A 27,617-nucleotide genomic window follows, 5' to 3' on the forward strand; every position below is an offset into this window, starting at 1 on the left:
CTGTCCCTCAGCTCTTCAGCTCAAGGCTAGCATTCTACCACTTGAGCCACAGCGCCACTTCCGGCTTTTTTCTTTTTTCTTATGTGGTGCTGAGGAATCGAACCCAGGGCCTCATGCATGCAAGGCAAGCGCTCTACCACTGAGCCACCTTCCCAGCCCCACAGTCAGGATTTAAACTCAAGCAATTTTCCTTCAAAGTCAGAGATCTTACCCATTATGCTGTGGCCTTCCAAACTGAAGTGTTTTACTAGTTTGAGCACAAATGTAGTATAACATCATTAGGAATCTCACTGTCGCATGGTGCTGGTAGCTCATACCTGTAATCTTAGCTACTTATGAGGCTGAAATCTGAGGATTACAATTTGAAGCCAGCCCAGGCAGAAAAGTCCATAAGACTCACATCTCCAATAAATTATTCAGAAAAGATGGGAAGCAGCACTATGGCTCAAAAAAAAAAAATGGATCTAATACCTCTAATCCTTGATACTAAGGAGGCTGAGATCTGGAAGATCATGGTTTGAGGACAACCCAAGCAGAAAAGTATATAAGACTCCAGCTCCCAAATAACTAGCAAAAAACAAAGCTAGAGGTATGACTTAAGTGGTACAGTACTAGCTGAGCAAGTTTGAGGCAAGGCCCTAAGTTCAAACCACTTTTCTCTTGTTTTTGTTGTTTTGGTCTGTCATGGGGCTTGAATTCAGGGTCTAGGTGCTATCCCTGAGCTTTTCTGCTCAAGGCTAGCACTTTACCACTTTAAATCACAGTGTCACTTCTGGTTTTCTGGTGGTTATTTGGAGGTAAGAGTCTCATGGACTTTCCCGCCTTGAACTTGCTTTGAACCTTGATCCTTAGATTCCAGCCTCCTGAGTAGTCGGGATTATAGATGTGAGCCACTAGTACCCGGCTCCACTTTCTCTTTTTAAATTAAAACTCCATTAGTGTTGTCTAATGAGATCTTGCAAAACTTATTTGACCTTTTCTCTCAGCACTTACACCAGAGCTCAGATATGGATACCTTTGGGTGGGTTACACTTTGACTGTTTGGTTTACTTTGAATCCCAACTCTACCCTGTGTAGTCTTTGTCAGCCACTGTCTTTGGTAATACTGGGGTGAGCGTAAGAGGTAGGGTGTTGTAAAGAATTGCAAAAAAGGCAATCTTTGGAAATGTTTTCATGCAGTCAGTATCAAGATTTAGCTGAGTTTTCAGAGTTGCCCGTACAATTATGTCTTTCTCTGGATCTTTCTGGTTGCTTTTTTTTCCTGCTTACAGCTGTTGCTTTACCACTAGCTTTTGTTTTTCCTGGTTAATTGGAGGTGGATCTCTTGGACTTTCAAACTGAGGTACTCAAGATATTATTCTCCTGATAATATCTGGCATCCCCTGGCACTGGTATTTGTCTTTCTGAATTAAGTTTACTTCATTTAATATTATGATTTGCATCTGTTTTTCTGTAAGCAACATAATTTTATTTTTTCTTTATGGCTGAATAGTACTCCATACTGATTTCCATAATGGCTATACTAATTTACATTCTTACCAACAGAGTATGAAGGTCCATTTCCCTTCATCCTTGCCAGAATTTTTTCCCCCATTTTTATTAGCATGTTTCAGGGTTCTCACTGTAATGTTTATGTATATGTATACAGTGTACCCTGATCAAATCCATCCCCTCTATCACTCCTCACCATCCCTCCTGCATACTCTCAGGACAGGTTTCATTTTTCTATTTTCATACATGTGTATAGAATACTTCCATACTATCCCCCTTGGACCCTCTCCCCATTCACTCTTCCTGTACCTACTCCCAAACAGACCTGTTTTACATCTTTGTCACTAGCATGTATGTATTTAGTCAGTCATGGGGTTTGAACCCTGGGCCTGGGCATTGTCCCTGAGTTCTTCAGCTCAGGCAAGCACTCTACCTCTTGAGCCATAGTGTCACTTCTGGTATTCTGGTGTATTTATTGGAGATAAGAGTCTCATAGTCAGGCTGGGAAGGTGGCTTAGTGGTAGAGTGCTTGCCTTGCATGCATGAGGCCCTGGATTCGATTCCTCAGCACCACTAAGCAGAAAAAGCTGGGCCCAGGCCCAGAGTTTAGGCCTCTGACTCTTTCTCTCTCTCTCTCTCTCTCTCTCTCACACACACACACACACACACACACACTCATACTCATACTTCACAGTCTTTCCTGCCTGGGCTGGCTTTGAACCTCGATCCTCAGATCTCAGCCTCCGAAGTAGCTAGGATTACAGGCATGAGCCACGGCATTTTTTTTAAACTTTTTTTTTTTGGTGTCTTTTCTTTTTTTGTGCTGGAGATTGAACCCAGAACGCTTGCTAGGCAAGTTCTTTGCCACTGAGCTACATCCCAGCCACATCCACTAGTCTTTTTTTTTTTGTCTGTCATGGGGCTTGAACTCTGGGCCTGGGTACTATCCCTCAGCTCTTCAGCTCAAGGCAAGGTTTCTGCCACTTGAGCCACAATACCACTTCTAATTTTCTGGTGGTTAATTGGAGATAAGAGTCTAACAGACTTTCTTGCCCTGGCTGGCTTTGAAACATGATCCTCAGATCTCAGCCTCCTTAAAGCTAGGATTACAGGTGTGAGCCACTGGCGCCACCTAAAGACTAAATTTCTTGTATGAGAAAGAACGCACTCTGTGTTTCTCCATCTGGCTTAGTTAACGTGATGATCTCTAGTTCTAGCCATTTTTCTGAACATGACAGAATTTCATTCTTTGTGGATGAATAATACTCCATTGTATGTTTGTATGCATATGTATATATATGTGCATGTGTGTATGTCTATGCATACATGTGCCTTTTTAATCCATTCAATTGGTGGATATTGGCTTATGCCATATTTTGGTTATTGTGAATAGTGCTTCTATAAACACAGGTGTGCAGATATCACCACTGTATATTAACTTACATTGTTTTGGATATATGCCCAGGAATGGATAGCAGGATCTATGGTAGTTTTATCTTTAGATTTTTTTTTTTTTTGGTCTGTCATGGTGCTTGAACTCTGGGCCTGGGCACTGTCCCTCAGCTCTTTAGCTCAGGCTAGCTCTCTACTACTTGAACTAAGCACCACTTCCGGCTTTTTCTGCTTATGTGGTACTTAGGAATCGGACTGAGGGCCTCATACATACAAGGCAAGCACACTATTGCTGAACCACTTTCCCAGCCCTTATTTTTAGTTTATTGGAGATAAGTCCCCAGGACTTTCCAGCCCGAGCTGGCTTTGAACCTGATCTTCAGATCTCAGCTTCCTAAGTAGCTAGGATTACAGGTGTGAGCCACTAGTGTCCAGCTTGTTTGTTTTCTTGATAACCATTCTGACTGGAGTGAGATGGAATTGCAATGATGCTTTGCATTTTATTTATTTATTTGTCGGTCATGGGGGCTGAACTCTGGGTCTGGGTACTGTCCCTCAACTCTTCATCTCAAGGCTAGTGCTCTACCACTTGAGATGCAGCACCACTTCCAGATTTTTTGCTTATGTGTTGCTGAGGAATTGAATCCAGGGCCTCATGCATGGGAAGCAAGCACTCTACCACTGAGCCAACTTCCCAGCCCTGCATGGATGGAATTTTATTTATTATTTATTTTGTCAGTCATGGGGCTTGGACTCTGGGCCTGAGCACTGCCCCTCAGCTCTTCAGCTCAAGGCAAGCACTCTACTACTTGAGCTACAGTGTCACTTCCTGCGTTTTCTTTATGGCTAAGAATATTGAATCTTTCATTTCTTTCTTTTTTTTTTGGAGTTTCCCTTTCTTCCTTCCCTTTTTTCTTCCTTCCTTCCCTTCCTTTTCCTTCCTTCTTTTCCTCCTTCCTTTTCTTTGTTCCTTTCTTTCCTTTTTCTGTGCAGGTATTGTGGCTTGAAATCAAGGGCTTTGTGATATCCCCTTTCCTTTTTTTTTTTTTTAATTCAAGGCTGGTGCTGTATCACTTAAGTTATATCTTCATATCTCCAGCATTTTGCTGATTAACTGGAGATGAGTCACACTGACTTTTCTGTTCCAGCAGGCTTTGAACTTGATCCTCAATTCTCAGCTTCTTGAGTAGCTAGGATTACATATATGAGCCACCAGAGCCTGGCTGTAGGTTTTCTTTTGATTCTAGAAATTGTTTCTTTTGTTCTCCAGAGCCTTTGAATTTGGTGCTTTGTTATTTCCAATTGTTGCTCTGAGCAATTGGTGTTCTACTCCAAAAATGCATTACATATGGCTATACCCTCAAGCATTTACTGTGTTTCTCTCACATTTTCAATGTTTCTAATCTTATGTTGAGATCTTTGGTCCATTTGGAATTAGTTGTCATGCCAGGTGAGAGACAAATCTAGTTTCAGTCTTCTACATGTGGATATCCAGTTTTCCCAACACCATTTGTTGAAGAGACTATTTTCTCCAATGTCAGTTTTGGCACCTTTGTCAAAACTTTAGATTGAGGGCTGGTAATGTGACTTAGTGGTAGAGTGCTTGCCTAGTATGAAAGTCCTAGGTTCGATTCCTCAGTACCACATAAACAGAAAAAGCTGGAAGTGGCACTGTGGCCTAAGTGGCAGAGTGCTTGCCTTGAGTAAAAGAAGCTCAGAGGCAGTGCCCAGGCCCTGAGTTCAAGCCCAGAACTGGCAAAAAAAAAAAAAGTTATTGGATTGATGTCTATAGCAGTGCAGTCTTATTTCTAGATCTTCTATTCCATTGATCTTCATGTCTGTTTTGTGTTAGTACTAGGGATTTGTGGTATAATTTTTGTGTGTGTGCCACTATTGGGGCTTAAATTCAGGGCTTGGGTGCTCTCCCTTAGTTTTTCACTCAAAATGGGTGGTGCTCTGCCATTTGAGCCACAGCTCCCCTTCTAGCTTTTTTTATTTTAATTTTTTAATTTCTTTATTGAGATTAAGTGATTATACACATTTCACAATATTGTGGGATAGTGATACTTAGCTAAAGTCACAAACACATTTCAACCTTCACAAGGCGAGTTGTCATTATCATGGTCTATAAAGCTTGTGAACTCTACAAACTTTCACAATACAAATATTTCTTCCAAATCAGGTGATAAGTACATTTATTTCCTTTTGCTTAGTGTAAGCTGTTCCCTTTTTCTCATTCCCTCCCATCGCTGCCCTTAAGTTGCTTAGTTCACTTTCATCAATGTCCAGTACAGCTGATGGACCCCTGTACTGTATTTTTTCACCTGTTTCCTTCTGATTCTTAGCTTCCCTCATATATGCACATGTATATACCATATGTAGAGTCAAGAACATAGTCATTTAAAAACAATTTGACAAATTAAGAAGAGGTCCTTTGTTTCTTGAGTCCTGTTTACTTTGTCATATCTCTGTTGCATTTTGAATTAATGACTGCATATCAGGGAGACCATGTGCCATTGTCTTTCTAATCTTGGCTTATTTTGCTAAACTTGATTTGTTCTAGTTCCGTCCATTTCCCTGTAAATGACATTATTTTGTTCTTTTTAATGGCTGTGTAACATTCCATTGTATGTAAATACCACAATTTATGGATCCATTCATCTGTAGTGGGGCATCTGGGTGGTTTCCATATCTTGGCTATTGTGAACAGTGCAGCAGTGAACATGGAGGTCATGTGTCCTTGAATCCTGGTTCCTGTTGCTCAGGGTAGCTGCCTAAGAGTGGTATGGCTGGGTTGTATGGAAGGTCTGTGTTTAGTTTTCTGAGAAACCTCCAGACTGCTTTTCATAGTGGTTGTATTAGTTTACATTCCCACCAGCAGTGCAGTAGGGTTCCTCTTTCTCTGCATCCCCGCCAGCATTTGTCATTGTTGGAATTTAGGATATAAGCCATTGTGACTGGGGTAAGATGGTATCTAAAGGTTGCTTTTATTTGCATTTCCTTTATGAACAGGGATGATGAACATTTCCTCATGTGTTTCTTTGCCATTTTTATCTCTTCTGAGAAGTCTCTCTTTAGCTCCCTTATCTATTTAATGATAGGTTTGTTAGATTTAGGAGTTCCCCTGTATATAATGGGTATTAGGCCTTTGTCTGATATATTGCTTCTAAGTATCTTTTCCCAACTGGTTGGCTGTCTTTTCTAGTTTGGTAGCTATGTCTTTAGCTTATTTTAAGATAGTCCCATTTGTCAAGTCTCTCTCCAATCTGTTGTCACCTGGGACTCTGTTCAAGAAGTTCTTGCCTGTTCCTATAAGTTCTAGTGTGTCTCCTACTCTCTCCTGCAGTAGTTTCACATCTGAGGTTGAGGTCTTTAATCGATTTTGAGTTGATGTTAGTGAATGAAAACAGGTTGGGGTCCACTTTTAGTTTTCTGCATGTGGCCGCCCAGTTTTCCCAGCACCAATTGTTGAAGAGGCCTTGTTTCTTCCACCATATGTTTTTGGCTCCTTTGTTGAATATCTGCTGACTGTAAGTATGTGGTTTTAATTCTGGATCTTCTAATCTAATCCATTGGTCTTTGGGTCTATTTTTGTGCCAATACCAAGCTGTTTCTGTTATTTTGCTTCTATAGTAGAGCTTGAAATCTGGTATTGTGATACCTCCTGCACTGCTTCTTTTGTGTAGAATTGCTTTAGCTATTCTGGACCTGGGCTTTTCCTTATTGGAAGACTTCTGATTGCTTCCTCTATCTGATTGTAAGTTATTGGCTTATTTACATGATTTATCTCTTCTTGGTTCAGTTTGGGCAATTTATATGTCTCTAGAAATTCATCCATTTCTGCTAGGTTTTCCTTCTATAGTGAATATAGATTCTGGAAATAGTTTTTTATGATCATTTGGATATCTTGGATGTTCTAATTTCTTCTGTGACATCCCTGATCTTACTGATTTGGGTCTCCTCTCTTCTTTTTCTTTTGTTAATCTTTCAAAGGGTCTGCCAATTTTATTGATTCCCCCCCAAAAAAACAGCTTCTTATTTCATTAATTTTATTTATAGTTTTTAAAATCTTTATCTCATTAAATTCTCTGTTGATTATTTTGCTCCATCTAGTAATTTTATGTTCAATTTTTCTTGCTTTTCTAGTAGTTTTAGTTGCATCATGAAATTATTTACTTGAGCTGCTTCTATTTTCTATTTGTTGTGTGAGCTCAGAGCAATGAACTTTCCTCTTGGGACTGCTTTTGCTGTATCCGAGAGGTTCCCTTGTGATGTATTTTCATTGTCATTTAATTGTAGGAACTTACTAATTTCTTCTTTAACTTGTTCTGTGACCCAGGTGTTACTCAGTAGCGTGCTGTTCAGCCTCCATGTATTTGAGTAATTTCTGCAGTGTGCTTTGTTGTTGAGACTAGTTTGGTTCCACTCTGGTTGAATAGAATACAAAGGATTATGTCTATCCTCTTGTATTTGCTTAAATTCTTTGTGTGAACTATGATAGCTGTTTTGGAGAAAGTTCCATGGGCTGCTGAGAAGGATGTGTATTGGGTTTGTGGTTGGGTAGAAAACTCTGTAGGTGTATGCTCAGTCCATCTGGGATATTTAGTTCAGAGGCTTCTTTGTTTATCCTCTGTTCGGTTGATCTGTTCTTTGGTGCAAATGGGGTATTAAAGTCTCCCACTACTATTGTATTTGGGTCTGTCTTGTTCTATAAGACTGAGAGTGTTTGTTTAATGTATTTAGGTGCTCCATTGTTTGGTGAATATAAATTGATGATGGTGATACCCTCTTCTTGGATCATTCCCTGTGTTAATATGTAGTGACCTTCTTTGTCTTTTTGTACTGATTTTAATGAGAAGTTTATTCTGTCAAATATCAAACTGGCGACCCCTGCCTTTTGTTGGGTACATTTGCATGGAAGGTCTTCTTCCATCCCTTCAGGTGAAGTTTGTTTTTATCTTTGGCTGTGAGATGCTTCTCTTGGAGACAAAATGGATCTTGTTTTCTGATCCATTGTATGGCTTGTTTTCTTTTGATTGGTGAATTGAGTCCATTAATGTTCATGGGTATTATAGAGAGATACATTATATTTCCTGCCATTTTCTTGCTTTCCTACATTTTGCTACTTTCCTTTTACTATGCTTATTAAATTGATCTCCTAGTGATTTCTACCTAATGTGGTTCTCTGGTCTTGATTGTTTTCTTTGGGTTGTATTCCTCCTTTTAGTATTTTTTTGTATTGATGGTTTCTTGTTCATGAATTCCTTTAAGTGTTCTTTGTTATTAAAAGCTTTAGTTTCTCTATCGACTGTGAATGCTAGCTTCACTGGATATACCATTCTAGGTTGGCAGTTGTTGATTTTCAGGGCTTGGATGGTACTTTTCCAGGCTCTCCTTGCATTGAGGGTTTGGAGAGGTCTTCAGTGATTCTGATTTTTTTTCTGTTATAGTATAGCTCCTTCTTTGATTTTGCAGCATTTAAAATCAGCTCTTTGCAATTCCGGTCTACTTTATTTACTAAATGTGTCTAGAAGTGTTTCTTCTAGGATCCTATCTACTAGATGTTCTGTATGCTTCTGTTATGTGGGTGAGATTTTCTCTTTTGAGATTGGGGAAATTTTCTGTAATAATCTCATTGAATAAGTGTTACATTCCTCTCTTCTGTTATTCATCTCCTTCATTGATCCAAATTATACAGATTAGATTTCTGGCATTGTCTGCCAGTTCTTGGATTCCCTTTGGTAACTTCTGAGTATTTTTTCCATATCTAATACTTTCTTCTCTAGCTACTCTATCTTCAGCTTATGACATTCTGTTTTCCATCTCATTCATTCTGTTACCAGTAGCTCCCATTGTGGTTTGCATTGCAGAAACGGATCCATTTATGGTTTCTATATCAGTTCTCAAAGTGTTAATTTCATCTTTTAATGAGGTGTGTACTATGTCTATTTTTGACTACATCTCTTTTTTTGTCTTGGAATTCCTTTGATATTTCTTCTTTGTACTCTTGTAATTGCTGTTGTATCTCTCCTTTTATTCCTTTGACCACTTCTGCCATCATCTCTTTAATTGGTCTTTTGTCATCCATTTCTTCACTCTCACTGGAGTTCTCTCCTGGGTTGCTTCTGCTTTTGGGTTAGTTTTGTTGTCTTGGTTGTTCATGAATCTTGTCATCTTTCATTGTGATTTACGCATTTGGGTTCAGGATTTGTGAGGTCTGTGGCCCAAACTCTGCCTGCTGGTGTCCAATAGGTGGGAGCCTTTGCTTGGCCCAGGCTGGTTTCCAGTGGGCCGTCTAACCTTAGGGCCCTTGTGCGTACTCTATTGGCAGCCCTAGTATTGGTGGGTGCTCCTCCAGTGGCCGGAGCATGCAAGTGTTTTGCAATACCAGTCAAGATCCAGTGGCCTAGATAGCTTGGGATCCCAGTTGGGAGGCGCTTGCTTGTCAGTTCCCAGCAGGCTGGGGGCACCTGGCTCCACTCAGAGGCCAGTGACCCTGGCAGCTTGGGTTCCCACCTAGGGTGTATTCGTGGTAGATCCTGGTGGGCGGGGCACACTCCACTGGTTGTGTGGCACACCTGATTCCCAGCTTCAGTCAGGGATCAGTGGCTCAGGTGGCTGGAGTTCCCACTTAGGGTGCATTCCTGGTAGATCCCTGTGGGTGGGTCCACTCCCCCAGCTGTGGGGCAAGCTCACAGTTCCTGGCTTCAGTTGGGCCCTCTGTAGTTCCCTCTTAAGGCACTGTCCTGTGGGTAGGGGGCAGGGGGCACTCCACGGGCCACTGGGGCAGCTGGTGCAAATCCTGAATTCAGCCAGGGGTTCATGGCCCAGGCATCTGGAGCTTGTGGCGCACGGGTTTGGCACACTCCACCAGCTGCTGGTTTGCACACACAGTTCCTGATTTTCGTTTGGGACTGGTGGCCCAGATGGCTGGAGCTCCTGTCTAGGGCAGTCTCTTGTTGGATTCTAGTGGGCAGACCCACTCCACCCACTGCTGTGGCATGCACACAGTTCTGTTTCTGTCAGGGACTGGTGGCTTAGGTTTTTAAAGCTCCCGCCTGGGGCACACAGGTGGGGCTCCAGCCCACAGGCAGTTCCAGGCTTCGGACAGGCACTGGTGGCCTAGGCTGCTCAGTCCCCCTCCTGGGGCATACAGGTGGGGCTTGCTTCACAGGCTGCCGGAGTCCAGTTCCGACTATAGCGGGGTACCTGCAGCCTAGGCTGCTCGAGCTCCCTCCCTCCCAGGGGCACTCTTGGCAAAACCTGGCAGGCTGTGTGTGCTCCACTAGCTACTGGGGCACATGCACAATTCCCATCTTCTGTGGGACCAGTAGCCCAGGTGGGAAGAAGAGGGGTTGAAGGGGGTCACCCCCTGCACTGGTTTCCTGAGGTGGTGGTGGTGGGGTGTGTGCCCTGTGGGGTGGTACTCACTGATTCTGGAACTGGTTAAGGGCTGTCCAGTGGTGCTGTGGCAGATCTCTGTATCTGTGTGCTGTAGTTTGTTGGTTGCCTGTGGCCACTGTGCTCCTTTGCGATGATTGTGGGTTGAGCAGTGTGGCAGTGGGAGCTCCAGGTCTGGGTTTCATGGTACCTTGCCTCTGGTTTTTGTCTCTACACTGTCCGAGTCCAGCATGGTGGGAGTTTTCTGTGTTTGGGTTCTGTGGTCCCGGGCAGCCTCGGGCTGGGCCCCTTTCGAGGCTTGGTGGCATGGAGCCGCGCTGCTGGCAAGAGGTAGGGGAGGAGTCTTTGCACTTTTCCAGCTTTACACAGGTTCTGAGGTTTTTTTCTTTGTTTCAGTCCATGTATTGCTGTGGTTGTTCATCTTTTTGTTGTCATCGATCTCTGGGGGAACTGTGTGTTGGAATTCGAACTCTCTATTTGGTTGGAGAGAGTTATGGTGTTTCCTTGCTGTTTTGTCACCATCTTGGATCCTCTCTCCCCCTTCTAGCTATTTGAAAGTTAATTGGAGATAAGAGTCTCATGGATTTTCCTGCCTGGACTGGCTTCAAACTGATCATGAGATCACAGGGATACAAATAAGTTAAATTATTACTATTTACAGATGATATTCTATTTATCCTGAGTAGCTAGGATTATAGGCATGAGCCACCAGTACAGTGCTTTGTAGTATAATTTGAAGCCAAAACTTGATACCTTCAGCATTACTCTTTTTGTTTAGGAATGCTTTGGCTATTTAGGGTCTTTTCTGGTTTCTAATGGATTTTATGATTGATTTTTCTATTTTTGTGAGGAATGACATTGGAATTTTGTTGGGGATTATATTGAACCATAGATTGCTTTCAACACTACAGCCACTTTTACAACATTGATTGCTGTGGTCCATTAACAGGAATGATCTTTTCTATCTAATGTCGTTTTCAATTTCATTCTTCAGTGCCTATTCTTAGGCATGTAATTTTTTCGAGTACTTGTGAATGGGATTGCTTTCCTAATTGCTGCCTTATTCTGTATATAAAAAGCTGCTTTTTTTGTGCATGTCCTAAGGCTTGAACACAGTGCCTAGGCACTGTCCCTGAACTTTTTTGCTCAAGGCTAGCACTTTACCACTTGAGCCACAGCTCCACTTTTGGCTCTTTTGATGGTTCATTGGAGGTAAGTGATGTGAATCTTCCTGCCTGAGCTGGCTTCAAATGGTGATCCTTAGATCTCAGCCTTCCAAATAGCTATGATTATGGACATGAGTCACCAATACCTAGCTGCTACTGATTATTTATTTATTTATTTATTGGGTCCGGTCATGGGGCCTGAACTCTGGGCCCGGGCGCTGTCCCTCAGCTCTTCAGCTCAAGGCTAGTGCTCTACCACTTGAGCCACAGCGCCACTTCTGGCTTTTTTCTTTTTTGCTTATGTGGTACTGAGGAATTGAACCCAGGGCCTCATGCATGCAAGGCAAGCGCTTTACCACTGAGCCACCTTCCCAGCCCCCTGCTACTGATTTTTTAAATGTTGAGTTTCTATCTTGCTACTTGGTTGAAAGTGTTTCATCAGGTCGAAAAGATTAAGTAGGGTTTGTAGGTCTTTTAAAAATAGAATATTGGGCTGGGAAGGTGGCTTAGTGGTAGAGTGCTTGCCTTGCATGCATGAGGCCATGGGTTCGATTCCTCAGCACCACATAAGCAGAAAAAGCCAGAAGTGGTGCTGTGGCTCAGTGATAGAGTGCTAGCTTTGAGCTGAAGAGCTCAAGGACAGCACCCAGGCCCAGAGTTCAAGCCCCATGACTGAGAAAAAAAAAAAAAAGAAAGAAAAAAAAAGAATATCATCTGTAAATACTGATAATTTAACTTATTTGTATCCCTTTTACTTTTTCTCTTGCTGCTGTGACCAAGAACTCTAGCACTATATTCAGAGTAGAGAGAGGCCTGGGAATGTGGCTTAGTGGTAGAGTGATTGCCTAACATGGCATGAAGTCCAGGGTTCGATTCCTCAGTACCACATAAACAGAAAAAGCCAGAAGTGGCACTTTGGCTCAAGTGGTGCTAGCCTTGAGCAGAAGAAGCTCAGAGACAGTTGCCCAGGCCCTGAGTTCAAGCCCCAGGACTTGCCAAAAAAAAAAAAAAAAGAAGGCAGGGGTGAGGGCTGGGAAGGTGGCTCAACAATAGAGTGCTTGCCTCACATGCATGAGACCCTGAGTTCAATTCCTCAGCACCACATGAACAGAAAAGGCCAGAAGTGGCATTGTAGCTCAAGTGGTAGAGTGCTAGCCTTGAGCTGAAGAGCTCAGGAACAGCGCCCAGGCCCAGAGTTCAAGCCCCATGACTGACAAAAAAAAAGTGTGAACCCTTGTTTCCTTCCTGACTTTAGAGGAAATAGTTTCAGTTTTTCCTTATTTAGGACAATATTGTGTATAGCTTTATCATATATAACTTTTATTATGTCGTTCCTAGTTTCTTTGGTCTTTTTGTCATGAAGGGCTGTTGAATTTTTTCAAAGGGTTTTTCTGTAGCTATTTGTTACTTGATTTGCATATCTTGAACTATCCTACTCCTGGACTTGATAATGTTGTGTGCATGCATGCATGTGTGCATACACATACCTGCTTATTTTTTATTTGTTTATTGCTAGTACTGAGCCTTGAATTCAGGGGCCTTATGTGTGCATGCACGCGCATGCACGTGCACTTGTGTGTGTATTCAGGAGCCTTATATATGTGTGTATGTATATGTATATGTGTATATATATTGTATATATGCATACATACATATGTATGTATGTATATGTATATATGTATTTTGGTCAGTCCTGGGGTTTGAACGCAGGGTCTAGGTGCTGCCCCTGAGCACTTTTGCTCAAGGCTAGTGATCTATCACTTTGAGCCACAACTCCACTTCTGGTTTTCTGGTGGTTTACTGGAGATAGGAGTCTCACGGACTTTCCTGCCTAGATTAGCTTTAAACTATAATCTTCAGAGCTCAGCCTCCTAAGTTGCTAGGATTACAAGCATGAGCCACCAGTGCATGGCTTCTGATGTATATTTTTAATGTGTTAAATTAGGTTTGTGAGTATTTTTCTGAAATTAAAAAAATAATTAATTCTTTGTGCCAGTCTTGGGTTTTGAATTCAGGGCCTAAGACCTGTCCTGGAGCTTTTGCGTTCAAGGCTAGCACTCTGCCACTTGAGCCATAGCTCCACTTCTGGCGTTTTGGTGGTTAATTGGAGGTAAGAATCTCATGAACTTTCCTATGTAGACTACCTTCAAACTGTGATTTTCAGATCCCAGCCTCTAGAGAAACTGGGATTATAGGCATGAGCCATTGGTGCCTGGCTTCCTGAAAATTTTTACATTTATATTAGTAAATTGGTCTATACTTGTTTTTGTCATGTTCTTACCATGTGTCAGGGTAATACTGGCTTCACAGAATAAGTTTAGTAGTGAATCTTCCCTTTCTAATTTTCAGACTAGTTTGAAGAGCAGTGGCATTAGTTCTTCTTTAAAGGTTTGGTAGAATTCAGCAATTAATCCATCCAGACCTGGATTTTTCTTTATTATGAGACTTTTTATTCCTGTTTCCCTTTACTTGCTTGTTAGAAACATGCCTCAGCGATTTATATCCTCTTGGCTCAATTTTGGTAAATCATGTATATCTAGGAATTCATTCATTACATATATATCAACTTGATCATGGGGTGCATGTTTTTTGTTTTTTTTTTCCAGATTGGCTTTTTTAAAAATTAAGTTTTTTTTATTGTGAAAATACTGTACAGAGAGTTACAGTTACATGCGCAAGGTAATGAGTACATTTCTTATCCAGCATTGTTGTCTCCTCCTTTGTTTTTCCCCTACCATCCCTTCTGGGTGCATGTTTATATATTGGCTGGTACCAGAGTTTGAACTCAGACCCTTGTGCTTGCTTGGCTTTTTGGCACAGAGGGTCTACCAACTGAGCCACACCTTAAGCCCAGCTTTTTCCTGAATGGTTGCAAATGGAATCTTATGGACTTTTCCGACTGGGCTGGCTTCGGTCTGTAGTCCTCCAGGTTTTGACCTCTTGAGTAGCTAAGTTTGTGGGTATGTGCCATCAAGCATGACTTTTCTTTTTGTGTGTGTGTTTAACGTTGACACACATCACTATATACTTCCCTCTTTGTCCTGATCTTAGTAGTGGTCCTGATTAGTAGTGCTTTCATTTTCATTTGCTTCAGGGAATTTTTTTTTCCTTTTTATCTTCAGTGATTCACTGATCATTCAGAAGTGAAATGTTCAGTCTCTGTGTGTTAGAATATTTTCTGTCATTTCTCTTGTTATTGATGTGGTCTGATAAAACACAGGAAGTTATTTTAGTTTTCTTGTATTTGTTAAGACTTATGTCCTAATACATGATCTGTTATAGAGAAAGTTTCTTCTTCTTCTTTTTTTTTTTTTTGAGATTGGGATTCAAACTTGGTACCTGATGCTTTTGCTCACTGGCTAGCACTCTACCAACTGAGCTATGTCTCCAACCCCTACAGAAAGTGTCATGGGCTGTTGAGAAAAATGTTTCCTGTGGCTGTTGGGTGAAATAGTCTATTAACGTAGAATATCTATTAATGTCTTTTAAGTCCATTTGCATTCTGAAGTTTCCTTGATTTTTTTTGGGGGGTGGGGATTTATTGATGAGACTGTGGTATTAATTTTACCCACTATTATTGTGCTTGGATCTATGTGGTTTTTTTTTTTTTTTTTTTAGTCATAGGGCTTGAACTCTGGGCCTGGGTGCTGTCCCTCAGCTCTTCAGCTCAAGGCTAGTGCTCTACAACTTGAGCCACAGCGCCACTTCTGGTTTACTGGTGATTTATTGGAGATAAGAGTCTCAAGGTCTTTCCTGCTCGGACAGGCTTTGAACTATGATCCTCAAATCTCAGCCTCCTGAGTTGCTAGGATTACAGGCATGAGCCAATGGCACCTGGCTTATGTGAGTTTTTAAATCTAAGAGTGTTTCTTTTATGAAAGTGAGTACACCAGCATTTGGTGCATATGTTTACAACAGTTAAATCTTCCTGATGAATGGTTCCATTGGTTAGTATGAAGTGATATTCTTTGTCTCTTCTGATTAGTTTTGATTTGATGCTTGACTTCTTTTTTTTTTTTTTTCCAGATATGAGTATGGCTACTCCTGCTTGCTTTCAGTCTTGCATTTACTTGGAAAATCTTTTTCTATCCTTTAACTTTAAGCTTTTTTTTTTTTTGTCATGGAGGTGTGTTTCTTGTAGACAACAAGTGGTTGTCTATGTCTGTGTCTGTGTCTGTTGATTGGAGAATTAGGGCCACTGACAGAGTTTGTATGTAATGGTATATGTATATGTATGTGTGTGTGTGTGTGTGTGTGTGTGTAAAATATATTTTGCCAGGCTCTGGTGGCCTACTCCTGTAATGCTAGCTACTCAGGAGGCTGAGATCTGAGGTAGAAAAATACCCATGAGACTCATCTCCAGTTAGCCCCTAAAAAAAACTGGAAGTGGAGTTGTAGCTCAGAATGAATGGTAGCACACTAGCTTCGAGCAAAGAAGCTCAGGGACAGTTCCCTGAGTTCAAGCCCCACAGCCGACCAAAAAAAAAAAATAGGGCTTGGAATGTGGCTCAGTGGTAGAGTGCTTGCCTAGCATGCATGAATCCCTGGGTTCCATTCCTCAGTACCACAAAACAGAAGAAGCTGGAAGTAGCGCTGTGGCTCAAGTGGTAGAGTGCTAGCCTTGAGCAAAAGCAGCTCAGGGACAGTGCCCAGGCCCTGAGTTCAAGCCCCATGACTGTCAAAAATAAAATAAAAATTGATGTGTTGTAAAGTTATTGTACAGAGGTGTTTCAGTTATATAAGTTAGGTGATGAGTACTTTTTGAACCATATCCCCTTCCCATCCCTACCCACAAGTTGTGTAGTTCATTTTCCACCTGGGTGTCTAGTGAGTACCACTCTGTATTCACCCTTTGTCCCACCTTTTTTTGTGCCTTCCTAAAGACAAACTAACAAGACAAAAGGAAAAGTCAACAAAAATAACAACAACAAAAATCTCTTGTTTCCATTTCTTGAAGTTCATTTCAACAAATATTATTTTATATGGTCATATGCACATAGCTATTGAGCCTATGTGATCTACTCCTACGAATATCCTTCTTTGGTCTCACTGTGTGAATGTCTAGACACTTGTATAATTTATCATGTTCAAGTGTATGTTTTGTCTTTTACCATCCAGTGTGTTTAATTGTAGATTTATAGGCTCATTCTATTTATTACAAGGAGGAAAACCATGCAACCTATGTTTCTTTGGGTATGCTTAATATAATCTTTTCCAAATCTATCCATTTCTTTTATGTAATTATTTTTTGTCGCTATTTTTTTTTTTTTTTTGTCAGTCATTGGGCTAGAACTCCCCGCTTGGGCGCTGTCCGAGTGCTCTTCAGCTCAAGCTGAATGCTCTACTGCTTGAGTCACAGTGCCACTTCCGGTTTTCTAGTAGTTTATTGGAGATAAGCGTTTCGTGGATTTTTCTGCCTGGGCTGGCTTTGGACCACAAGTCAGGGCTTGGGTACTGTCCCTGAGCTTTTTTGCTCAAAGCTAGTGATTTATCACTTGAACCACAGCTCCACTTCTGACTTTTTTTGGTACTTAATTAGAGATGTGTCTTATGGACTTTCATTCCTGGGCTGGCTTCAGATTGACAATGAAAGGATTTGAGGCTGGGGTTTTCCCAGTGGTAGAGATGTGTAGGAGGCCCTGAGATCAGTCTCTAGCATTGCTAGAAACAAATGAAAAAGGAAAAATGTGCTATAAAAAAACAAAACACAAGAAGCCTGGTGCCGGTGGCTCATGCCTGTAATCCTAGCTACTGAGGAGGCTGAGATCTGAGGATCACTGTTCAAAGCCAGCCCAGGCAGAAAAGTCTGTGAGACTGTTATCTCCAATAAACCACTCAGAAAAACTGGAAGTGGCACTGTGGCTCAAGCAGTAGAGCTCTTGCCTTGAGCTGAAGAGCATAGGGATAGTGCCCAAACCCAGAGTTCAAGCCCCATGACCCACAAAAAACAAAAACAAAAAAAATACAAGAAAGTTGATATTGTTATATTAATATTAGCTACTATAAACTGGTGTGTGTGTGTGTGTGTGTGTGTGTGCACATGTGCATGCCTGCATGCCTGTTGGTGTGTGTATATGTATGCCCTTGCCCATCTTGGGACTTGAACTCAGGGCCTGGGTGCTGTCCCTGAGCTTTTCTGCTCAAGGGTAGCACTCTGCCACTTAAACCATAGCTCTACTTTCTTTTTTGGTGCTTAATTGGAGTTAAGAGTGTCTCTTTCCTGCCTGGGCTGGCTGAGTCACAATCCTCAGATCTCAGCCTCTTGAATAGTTAGAATTGGCACAAGCCACCATCACCTAGCTAATATAGACTTTTTTAAAGACAAGGATAATTTCTAGGAAGATGGACAATTCCTAATTATAAAAGGGTCAGTTAGTCGGGCGCCGGTGGCTCACGCCTGTAATCCTAGCTACTCAGGAGGCTGAGATCTGAGGATCGCGGTTCAAAGCCAGCCCGGGCAGGAAAGACCGTGAGACTCCTATCTCCAATAAACCACCAGAAAAACCGGAAGTGGTGCTGTAGCTCAAGTGGTGGAGCGCTCGCCTTGAGCTGAAAAGCTGAGGGACAAGCGCCCAGGCCCAGAGTTCAAGCCCCACAACTGCCAAAACAAACAAACAAAAAAAAGGGTCAGTTAAACTGGGTGCTAGTGGCTCATGCCTGTAATCCTAGCTACTCAGGAGGCTGAGATCTTAAGGATTGCAGTTGGAAATCAGAAAAGTCTGTGAGACTTACTGCCAACAATAATAATAAAAAACACAGACGTTGTACTGTAGTTTAAGTGATGGAGCACTAGCCTTGAACAAAAGAAGCTCAGGAACAGTGCCCAGGACCTGAGTTGTAGCCTCAGGACCAATAAAAAAAAAAGGGGGGGGTCAGTTAATTAAAATACTGAATAATCTTAAATGTGTATGTACTTCATAAAGCTTTAAAGTACATGAAGCAAAAATTGAAAACTAGAAACAAAACCACAATTATAGTTGGATATAGTAACAATTTTCTCATTAATTGATAGAGAAAAATAAGGTTATTGAAAATGTGAATCTCTAACAACAATAAAATTTAAAAGCACCAATATGATAGGAGTCCTTCTCAGTAACCTATGTCAATGCAAAAAGGATTAAAAGATAGATTAAACTGGGGGTTGGTGGCTCATGCCTGTAATCCTAGTTACTCTGGAGGCTTAGATCTGAGGATCACAGTTTGAAGCCAGCCCAGGGAGAAAATCCAGGAGTTCTTACCTTCAGTTAACCACCAGGAAACCAGAAATGGAGTTGTGACTCAAGTGGTAGAGCACTCAAGTGGTAGAGTGCTAGCCTTGAGCAGAAAAGCTCAAGGGCAGCACTCAGGCCCTAAGTTCAAGCCCCATGACTACTACCACCAACAACAGAAAGATAAAGGATAGTAACTGGCAGAATAAATAAAAAACACTCATACAATCCATTACTTGCTGTCTATAATAAGAAATTCTTATCCAAAAACAGATTAAAAGTGAGATGGCTGAACTATGCTAATGTCAATAAAATAGACATGGTTAAAAATTGCTACACAACACACTTGGTAATCCTAGCTACTCAGGAGGCTGAGATCTGAGATTGTGGTCCAAAGCCTGGAAAGTCTGTGAGACTCTCTTCTCCACTAAACTACCAAAAAAGCTGGAAGTGGTGCTATGAACAAAAGAAGCACAGGGACAGTGCCCAGGCCCTGAGTTCAAGCCCCAGGACTAGCATGCACATAGACACACACACACAGACACACACATACACAGAGACACACACACAAATTGCTACATAAGACAGGAGTTTTCAGATGTTGATAAAGATCATTTTTCAAGAACTTATACTAGTTGTAAGCATATGTGCTCCAAATAATAGACACAAGGATGTACCACACACAGAACTAAAGGGAGAAACGGTTCTGTAATATTAATTGGAGACTTTGCAACTAATCAAAGCTATCACTTTTTCAATATATTTATATGTCAAGACTAGATAGTTATAAACTCCATTTACATGTATGAATTCATTTCTTTCACCATCTCCATTTTGTGGAAGAGTGGATTATGAAAGCTAAATAATATGCCCAAAATGACAGATGTAAGTGGCAGAATGTATCACTACAGGCTCTTTGACTGAGTTTAGTTCAGTCCTTAAAGATTTCCTACTTATATCTTTTACTGAGGAAGGATTTACTTTCTCTGATCTTCCTGATTCTATGGTCTTTTCAGGACTGTAGATTAAACACTGCTTCAAAGAACAGAGCATTCTAGTATGGACTATTTTCATGTCTAGGAATCTTTTCTCCTGTGTTGATTGAAATGCAATTTTCACTGGTCTTTATAATAGGAGGGAAAAGTTTTGGGCAGCTCGATGATACAGGAATGTTATTACTGTTTGTTTATAACAGTTATTACTGTTATAAATATGTTCTCCAAGAAATACAGTTTTTAGGTGGTTAATTAGGATCAGTCTCATGGATTTGCCTTCCTGAGCTGGTTTTGAACTACAATCCTCAGATCTCAGCCTCCTGAGTAGCTAGGATTACAGGCGTGAGCCACTGGCACCAGGCTTCCTGAGGTTTTCTTCAAAAGGTTATAGCTGTAGCTTTTAACATTTATTTGGGACTCATCCATTTTGAATAGATTTTTTTTTCTGAACTTGAGTAAGGTATTTTATAAAAACCTAGACAGGAAAGTTTCCTGCCCAGTCCAGGTGACACCAGTAGACACAGCACAAGAGAAGAAAAAAAAATAGGAAGAAGGTTTGACATCCAGGGTTAGGGAGTATAAGCATCACACTCCTGGCTCAGAGACTTGGAAAGGAGGATAAACAACTACTTGGAAAAGAATTGGAGAAAGGCTGCAGTTGCCTTTTGCGGGATGGGTACAATGAAGGGGTAGGGCAGAGAGCATTTCACATCACCAACTTGGGGACCTGTAAGAACACTTCTTCACCTGGCCCTAAAGAGGAAGACCAGATGGCTGATAGGAGAATCCGAGGAGAAAGGCACGGTGTCTACAAAGGGTACAGGAGGGTAGCCAGGGCACCAGGTCCTGGCAGTGACTTCACAGGGCCAATTTTGTAGCACAATGCCATTTTTGTAGTTTTCTATATACAATGGAGTTTTACTCATTAGGATGATGATATATCATTTGCAAAAGAATAGATAGACCTAGAGAAAATTAAATAAGACTCAGAGATAAAGGATACATATTTTCTCTCATATGGAAGTTAGATCTAAATTATAAATAGGTAAACACAGGGTTATATACATATGTACACAAATATATTAACTAAAATATGGGATATGTGGGAAAATAAAATATGCTATGTGTAGGGTGCGGGGAGAATTCCCATTGTATAACTCCTTTGAACAACCAATTTCCAGTTTACCAAAATGAATTGTAGGAAGCTAGAGAGAGAGAGAGAGAGAGAGAGAGAGAGAGAGAGAGAGAGAGAGTAGATGAATTGGGAGAAAGGGTGGTAACTATTCAACTCTTCAACTGTGTTCTGCCACCTTGGGCAGCATGAGCCTCTGGCCCTAAGGCCTGCTGGGGTTTGTGGCCCTGAGGGGTGGCAGCAGCCTTCCTTTCCAGATCAGTTCCCTTGTCGCTACAGGCGTAATTCCTCTGGCTCTGCTTTTCCTCTGTGAAGAGGATAATTACCCCAGTCCTATTTGCATTTTCTCCCCAAGGACAGATGGCTGAATTTGAAAGGCTTGAAGGGAAATTCTCTTTTTTTGGGGGGGGGGTTTGGTGAGGACACCCTCTTGGCTGCAGTGCCCTGGCTAGAGAGTGTTGACTGAATGACATCACCACGGTCCCCAGATACTTCATCTGTCTCTTCAGCAGGGGCTGGTGAGGTGGTAGGGTGACTTCCCTTTGCCTTGCCCTTGGAGGATGGCGTCATTGCTTTTCATATGGCAATTCTTATGTCTTTTTCTCCTTCATGGTGGTCACTAGGCCTGGGTGCCTTGGAGTTCTGGCTGCCCACAATGTGGATATCCATTGGGGGTGCTTCATGGGACAGTTTGGCTAGGTCCTTGTGGACATCAGAACTAGAGGGGCGCACTCATTGGGGAACCCCAGCTGTACCCTAGCACTGTTAGGCCTCTTAGCTGTGCCCACTGCTGTGCCAGAATGCCCCGAATTAATTTGTGTATGGTTGAGTTTTGAGTCCAACTTTGTTTAACATGTTCCAGTTTCCTGGTATTCATTTGTTCAACTGTAAGTTGTTTGTTCAAAGGAGTGACACCATTGGAATCCTTCCCTTCATGTACCATACTTGTGTATATATGCATATGACCCTGTATACATTTACCTATATATTTATAATTTAGATCTAACTTCCATGTATGAGGGAAAATATACATCCTTTGTCTCTCTAAGACTAACAACATAATTTTCTCTAGATCTATCCATTTCCCTGCAAATGATATACTATCCAAGTGGATGAGTAAAACTCCACTATATACACACACATCTCACATTTTCTTATTCATTTGTCCATTGAAGAGCATCTGGGCTGTTTCTATAACTTGTGTATGGTAAATAGTACAGCAGTGAACATGAGTGTATAAGTGTCTTTATTGTATCGTGACTTGTTAAAGTCTAAGAGTTGTTAGTATGTGTGGCAAACTGCTACTACTGGGGACAGTACAATAACAGGAGATTGACTGGCTGTGGAACTGTGCTTTTGGGGCACAAAGAATCTGAAGCATTCTACCAGCTTCAGATGCCTGAAGTCCCTTTAATAAAGTATTTATTGAGTTTGGTAATTCGGAGTCCCACCAGAAAGTAAGGTATCATTGAAGTCTCAAGCACCCAACAGGTGATACAATCTTAATCAATATCTTTGATTCACCAGCACCAACAGGTGATACAATCTTATGTGCAAGTGATAAGTGACTTCCTTAGAGAGTAGAGGTTTGCAGTTAACCACTTAGAATTTGCATGAGCTTTTGTCTACCCCAAGCTGCCTGACAGCTTGAAGCCTGACCAACTCACCTGTCTGGTAGGAATGTGAATCTCTGTTAAGACAGGACTGTTTGATCTTTCCAGGGCAACCGCCAGCATTCTGAGAGTCTTGTTAGAGAATGGCATTCCAATTCTCTCCCTATCAGACCTCATAGTTTGATTACCAGAGATTCCCACAGTATTCCTGGATCATAGGGTAGTGCTCTGTTAGTCTTTTTTCCCCCTAAATTACTATATTGTTTTAAAGATAATACACAGTGGGGTTACCTTTACATATGTCAGGTAATAAGTACATTTTCTATTGCATAGTATCATTCGTTCCCTCATTCTTACCTATTCCTTCCCTCCCCTCTCGACCCACAGATTGCATAGTTCACTTTTCTCCATGGCCTGTGCAGCTAGTGTGCTCCACTGCTGTACTATTACCATTTTTCCTCTGATTTTGTACCCTCCTCTACCCTCCTCAAGATGTGCATGTGAATATACCTTATGTAAGATAAAGAATAGTCATAAGCAAATGAAAAACAAATTAATAAAAAAAGCCCTTTGTTTCCAGATCTTCGGAGTTTGTTTCAGTATATGTATTATATACATCTGAAGAGGCATTTGGGTATTGCACCTTTGTGATTCTCTCCTAAGACTATCCTCTTTTTGTCTCACCGTATGTGAGTATATGGAGTTCTGTGTAATTTCTCATGTCCCAGTGTTGTTTTAGATCTGACTTCCGCATATCAGGGAGAACATGTACCATTTATCTCTTTGGTCTTGGCTTACCTCAACATGATTTAAGTTCCATCCATTTCCCTGCAAATAACATTATTCTTTCTAATGGCTGTGAAAAATTCCATTCTATGTAGGTACCACATTGTTTGGATCCACTCATCTATAGTGGGGCATCTGTTTCCATATCTTGGCTATTCTGAAAAGTGTGGCAATGATCATGGATGTCCTTATCATATCCAGGTCTCATGGTGCTCAGGGTAGATGCCTAGGTGTGATATGGCTGGGTCATATGGAAGGTCTATGTTTAGTTTTTTGAGGAACCTCCAGACTGCTTTCAGAGTGGTTGTACTAGTTTACATTCCTACCAGCAGTGAAGTGGGGTTCCTTTATCTTCACATCCCTACCAGCATTTGTTTTTGTTACAGTTCACAGTGTTGGCCAATCTACCTAGGGTAAAGATGGTATCTCAGGATTGTTTTGTGTGTGTGTGTGTTGTTGTTGTTGTTGGTTTTTTTTGGTCATGAGGCCTGAACTCTGGGCCTGGACGCTGTCCCTCAGCTCTTCAGCTCAAGGCTAGCACTCTACCACTTGAGCCACAGTGCCACTTCTGGCTTTTTTTTCCTGCTTATGTGATGCTGAGGAATCTAACCCAGGGCCTCATGCATGCAAAGCAAGCGCTCCACCACTGAGCCACCTTCCCAGCCCTTAGGGTTGTTTTGAGTTGCATTTCCTTCAGGACCAGGGATGAAGAGCATTTCCTCCTATGTTTCTTTGCCATTCTTATCTCTTCGGAGAAGTTTCTCCTTAGCTCCCTTACCCATTTAGTAATTGGTGTATTAAGTTTGGGAGCGGTTAGTTTCTTGAGCTCCTTGTATATATTGGATATTAGGCATTTGTCTGATATATTTCTGGTAAAGATCTTTTCCCACTTGGTTGGCTGTCTTTCTAGTTCAGTAACTGTGTCCTTAGCTGTGCAGAAACTTTTTATTTTATTTTAATGTAGTTCTACTTGTCAAGTCTCTCTTCTATCTGTTGTGCCCACCCCTGGGACTCTATACATAAAGTTGTCTCCTTTGCATATTCTTCCCCCTATGGTATATCTTTTGTTGTCACTGTATTTGATTTTGCTACCCTTGTATTATATATATGTTTATTTGAATAGGGTAGGGAAAGGGAACAACCGAATGGTGAGACAGAGGACAAGGGGGAACCAATGCAACAGCGATATACACAAGACATTATGTTGGAAATGATCTGTAAATGTGGGGTGGGGGGTGGGTGGGGTGGAGAGGGAAAGTAGGAGAAAAATGAGGAAGGGCACAAGTTTGACAAGAAATGTACTTATTACCTTATGTAACCGTAACCCCTCTGAACATCACCTTGACAATAAAAAAAAAAAAAAGTAAGGTTCTGCCTGTGCCTATAAGTTCTACTGTCTCTCCTCTCTCTTGCAGTAGTTTCAGAGTTTTGGGTCTGACGTTGAGGTCTTTGATCCACTATGATGGTGGCGCATGGTGACAAGTAGGGATCCACTTTCAGTTTTCTGCAGATGGCTACCCTGTTTTCCCAGCACCAGATGTTGAAGAGACTTTGTTTTTTTTTCTACTGCATGTTTTTTACAGATGACTGTACGTAAGTGACTTTATTTCTGGGTCTTCTAATTTGTTCCATTGATCTTTGGGTTTATTTTTGTGCCAATACCAAGCTGTTTTGTTATTATGGTTCTGTAGTAGAGTTTGAAATCTGGTATTGTGATACTGCCTGCATTGCTTTTTTTTTTTTCCTAGAATTGCTTTGGTTATTCTAGGTCTTTTGTTGTTCCATATGAATTTTCTTTATTGTTTTCTCTTAGTAAATAACATTGGGATTTTGATGGGGATTGCATTGAATTTGTATATCATTTTTGGCAGTATGGACATTTTTACAATATTGATTCTACTTGTCTATGAACATGGTAGGTCTTTCCATATCTTGGTGTTCTCTTTGCTTTCTTTCTTTAGATTTTTGTAGTTTTGGCTATAGAGATCTTTTACATCTTTGGTTAGGGTTTTTTTTTTTTTTTGAGGTTGTTGCAAATAGGGTTGTTTTCTAATAATTTCCATTTTACCTGTTCATTGTTGGCATACAGAAAAGCTACTGATTTTTCTGGGTTGATTTTAAGTCCTACTACTTTACCAAAGTGGTTGTTTAGCCCTAGGAGGTTGGGGATGGAGTTTTTAGGGTCGGTTAGGTATAAGATCATGTCAACTGCAAACAGGGATAGTTTGATTTCTTCTTTCTCTATGTAGATCCCTTTTATGTCCTTTTCTTGCCTGATTGCTTTTGCTATGAATTCCAGAACTATGTTGAAGATAGTGGAGAAGAGTGGGCATTCTTTCCTTGTTCCTGATTTTAGGGGAAGTGGTTTTAGTTTTTCTCCATTGAGTATGGTGTTGGCTGTTGGTCTGTCATATATCACTTTTATTGTTTTAAGGAATGTTCCTTCTATTCCTAGTTTCTCCAGAGCTTTGAACATAAATGGATGTTGTATTTTGTCAAAGGTTTTTTACTGCATCTATTGAGATGATCATGTGGTTCTTGTCCTTTGCTCTTTGATGTGGTGAATTACATTGATTGTTTTGCATATGTTAAACCAGCCTTGCATCTGTGGGTTGAAGCCTACTTGGTTATGATGTATGGTTTTTTAACAAAAATTTGTGTCTGAATTCTGTTGGCTAATGTTTTATTGAGGAGCATTGTATCAGTGTTCATCATGGAAATTGGTCTGTAGTTTATGAGTTTGTCTGTTCCATCTGACTTCAAGCCTCAATCTTTAGCTCTTAGACTACTGAGTAGCTAGGATTACAACAGGCCTGAGCCACTGCTTACAGGCCAGGACACAATTTATTTTTAAATAAACATATTGTATATTGTATCAAGTATTTCAGCAAGGTTGCTAAATTGACTTTCATGTATTTCTAGGATTTTCTGTATACAATCATGCTTATCTTTCCTACCCATTCTGATTGTTCTTTATTCCTTGTCTAATTTCCTTGGCCAGAGCCTCCACTACAATATAGACTGTGAGTGGCTGTTTATTGCCATTTTTATGAAAGGATCATAAAGTATAAAATACTTTTTATTCCCCACTGATTATTCTGTATCTAGTATCACTATTCTGATCTAGTATAAAAAACATGGAACTTGGTTTTTTTAATTGATTGAATAGTTTCAGCCCCATGCTGGTGGCTCACCCCTGTAATCCTAGCTACTCGGTAGATTGAGATATGAAGATCAAGATTTGAAGCTAGCCTGGCAGGAAAGTCCATGAGACTCTTTATTTCCAATTAATCAGCAAAAAAATCCAGAAGTAAAGGTACGGCTCAAGTGGTAGAGCACCAATTTTGAGTATAAAACAATAAGGGGCACTGCCCAGGTCCTGAATTTAAGTCCCAGTATTGGCACAAAAAAATAAAGATCAGTTTCCCAATTTCTCCTTTTTTCTTTTTCAGGTTTTCTCAAACAATGATGAAGGCCTTATTAACAAAAAGTTGCCCAAAGAACTTCTATTAAGGTAAGTAGAGAGAAATTTTAGATAATGAGTTCAGGTTTGGTTGAGTCCTCAGAGTTCAAGACTGTCTTCTTGCTCTGTGGGTCCAGAGCAGGAAAAAGAGCCAGACTTATCCTAACTTTTTGTTTTTATAGAATACTTTTATAGAATACTGTTGAGCTTGTTGTTAATTTTCTCTAATACAGAATGTACTCAGTATGTTCATAGCATTGATTTGAATTCTTTTTGTTCTGTGGTAAGTATTGTAGTAATCTTCAGCAGGTGCTTATGTTTGGGTATGAGTACATCATTGTAATGTAAGGTAGGATAGGCTAACTGCTCAAGTTATGAGCTCCAAAAGTCAGACTTCAGATGTTTTCTGAGAAATGTATTTTAATGGGGATGGGAGGTAAAAAGTGGGAAAGAGCAAAGGAAGGTATGACATTGCTCCAAAGAAATACACACATTATCTGATATGAAATCATAACCCTCTGTACAGCACCTTAATAATAGTTATGTTGGGTGCTGGTGACACATGCCTGTAATCCTAGGTACTTAGGAGGCTGAGATCTAAGGATCGTGGTTCAAAGCCAGCCTGGGCAGGAAAGTCCGTGACCCTCTTTACCTCCAATTAACCACCAGGAAACTGGAAGTGGAATTGTGGTTCAAGGTGCTAGCCTTTAACAAAAAAGCTCAGGGACAGTGTCCAGGCCCTAAGTTCAAGCAAGCCCCAGTACTGACAATAATAATGATAAGAACAACAACAATTAAAAGATAGGTTTTAAAATGTAGAAGTTAACTGCAGTTAAATAAGTGATCTTAATGCTTAAATGCCATCAGCCCAAATACTGATATATTTTTGTCTACTTTCTGAGAAAGATATGTAAAGTGATAATGCATACTATAAAAGTGCCCTTTGTCTTTTATTTGTAGCATCATTGGA

General features: G+C 40.9%; 1 protein-coding gene across 2 annotated transcripts in view; it reads left to right on the forward strand.

The window, feature by feature from the left end:
• Fbxl2 (F-box and leucine-rich repeat protein 2) overlaps positions 1 to 27,617 on the forward strand; it is a 73,185-nt gene that overhangs the window by 4,310 nt on the left and 41,258 nt on the right. For both annotated transcript variants that reach the window (XR_001175528.1, XM_013028475.1), the window contains exon 2: positions 26,637 to 26,698. Coding sequence is in view for 1 of the 2 variants with exons in the window: in XM_013028475.1 (XP_012883929.1) it covers positions 26,637 to 26,698 (62 nt within the window). In the remaining variant the exon portion in view is untranslated. The remainder of the gene's footprint in view (positions 1 to 26,636; positions 26,699 to 27,617) is intronic.

The sequence above is a fragment of the Dipodomys ordii genome, unplaced genomic scaffold (assembly GCF_000151885.1).
Source record: "Dipodomys ordii isolate 6190 unplaced genomic scaffold, Dord_2.0 Scaffold110, whole genome shotgun sequence".
Taxonomy (NCBI): Eukaryota; Metazoa; Chordata; class Mammalia; order Rodentia; family Heteromyidae; genus Dipodomys; species Dipodomys ordii.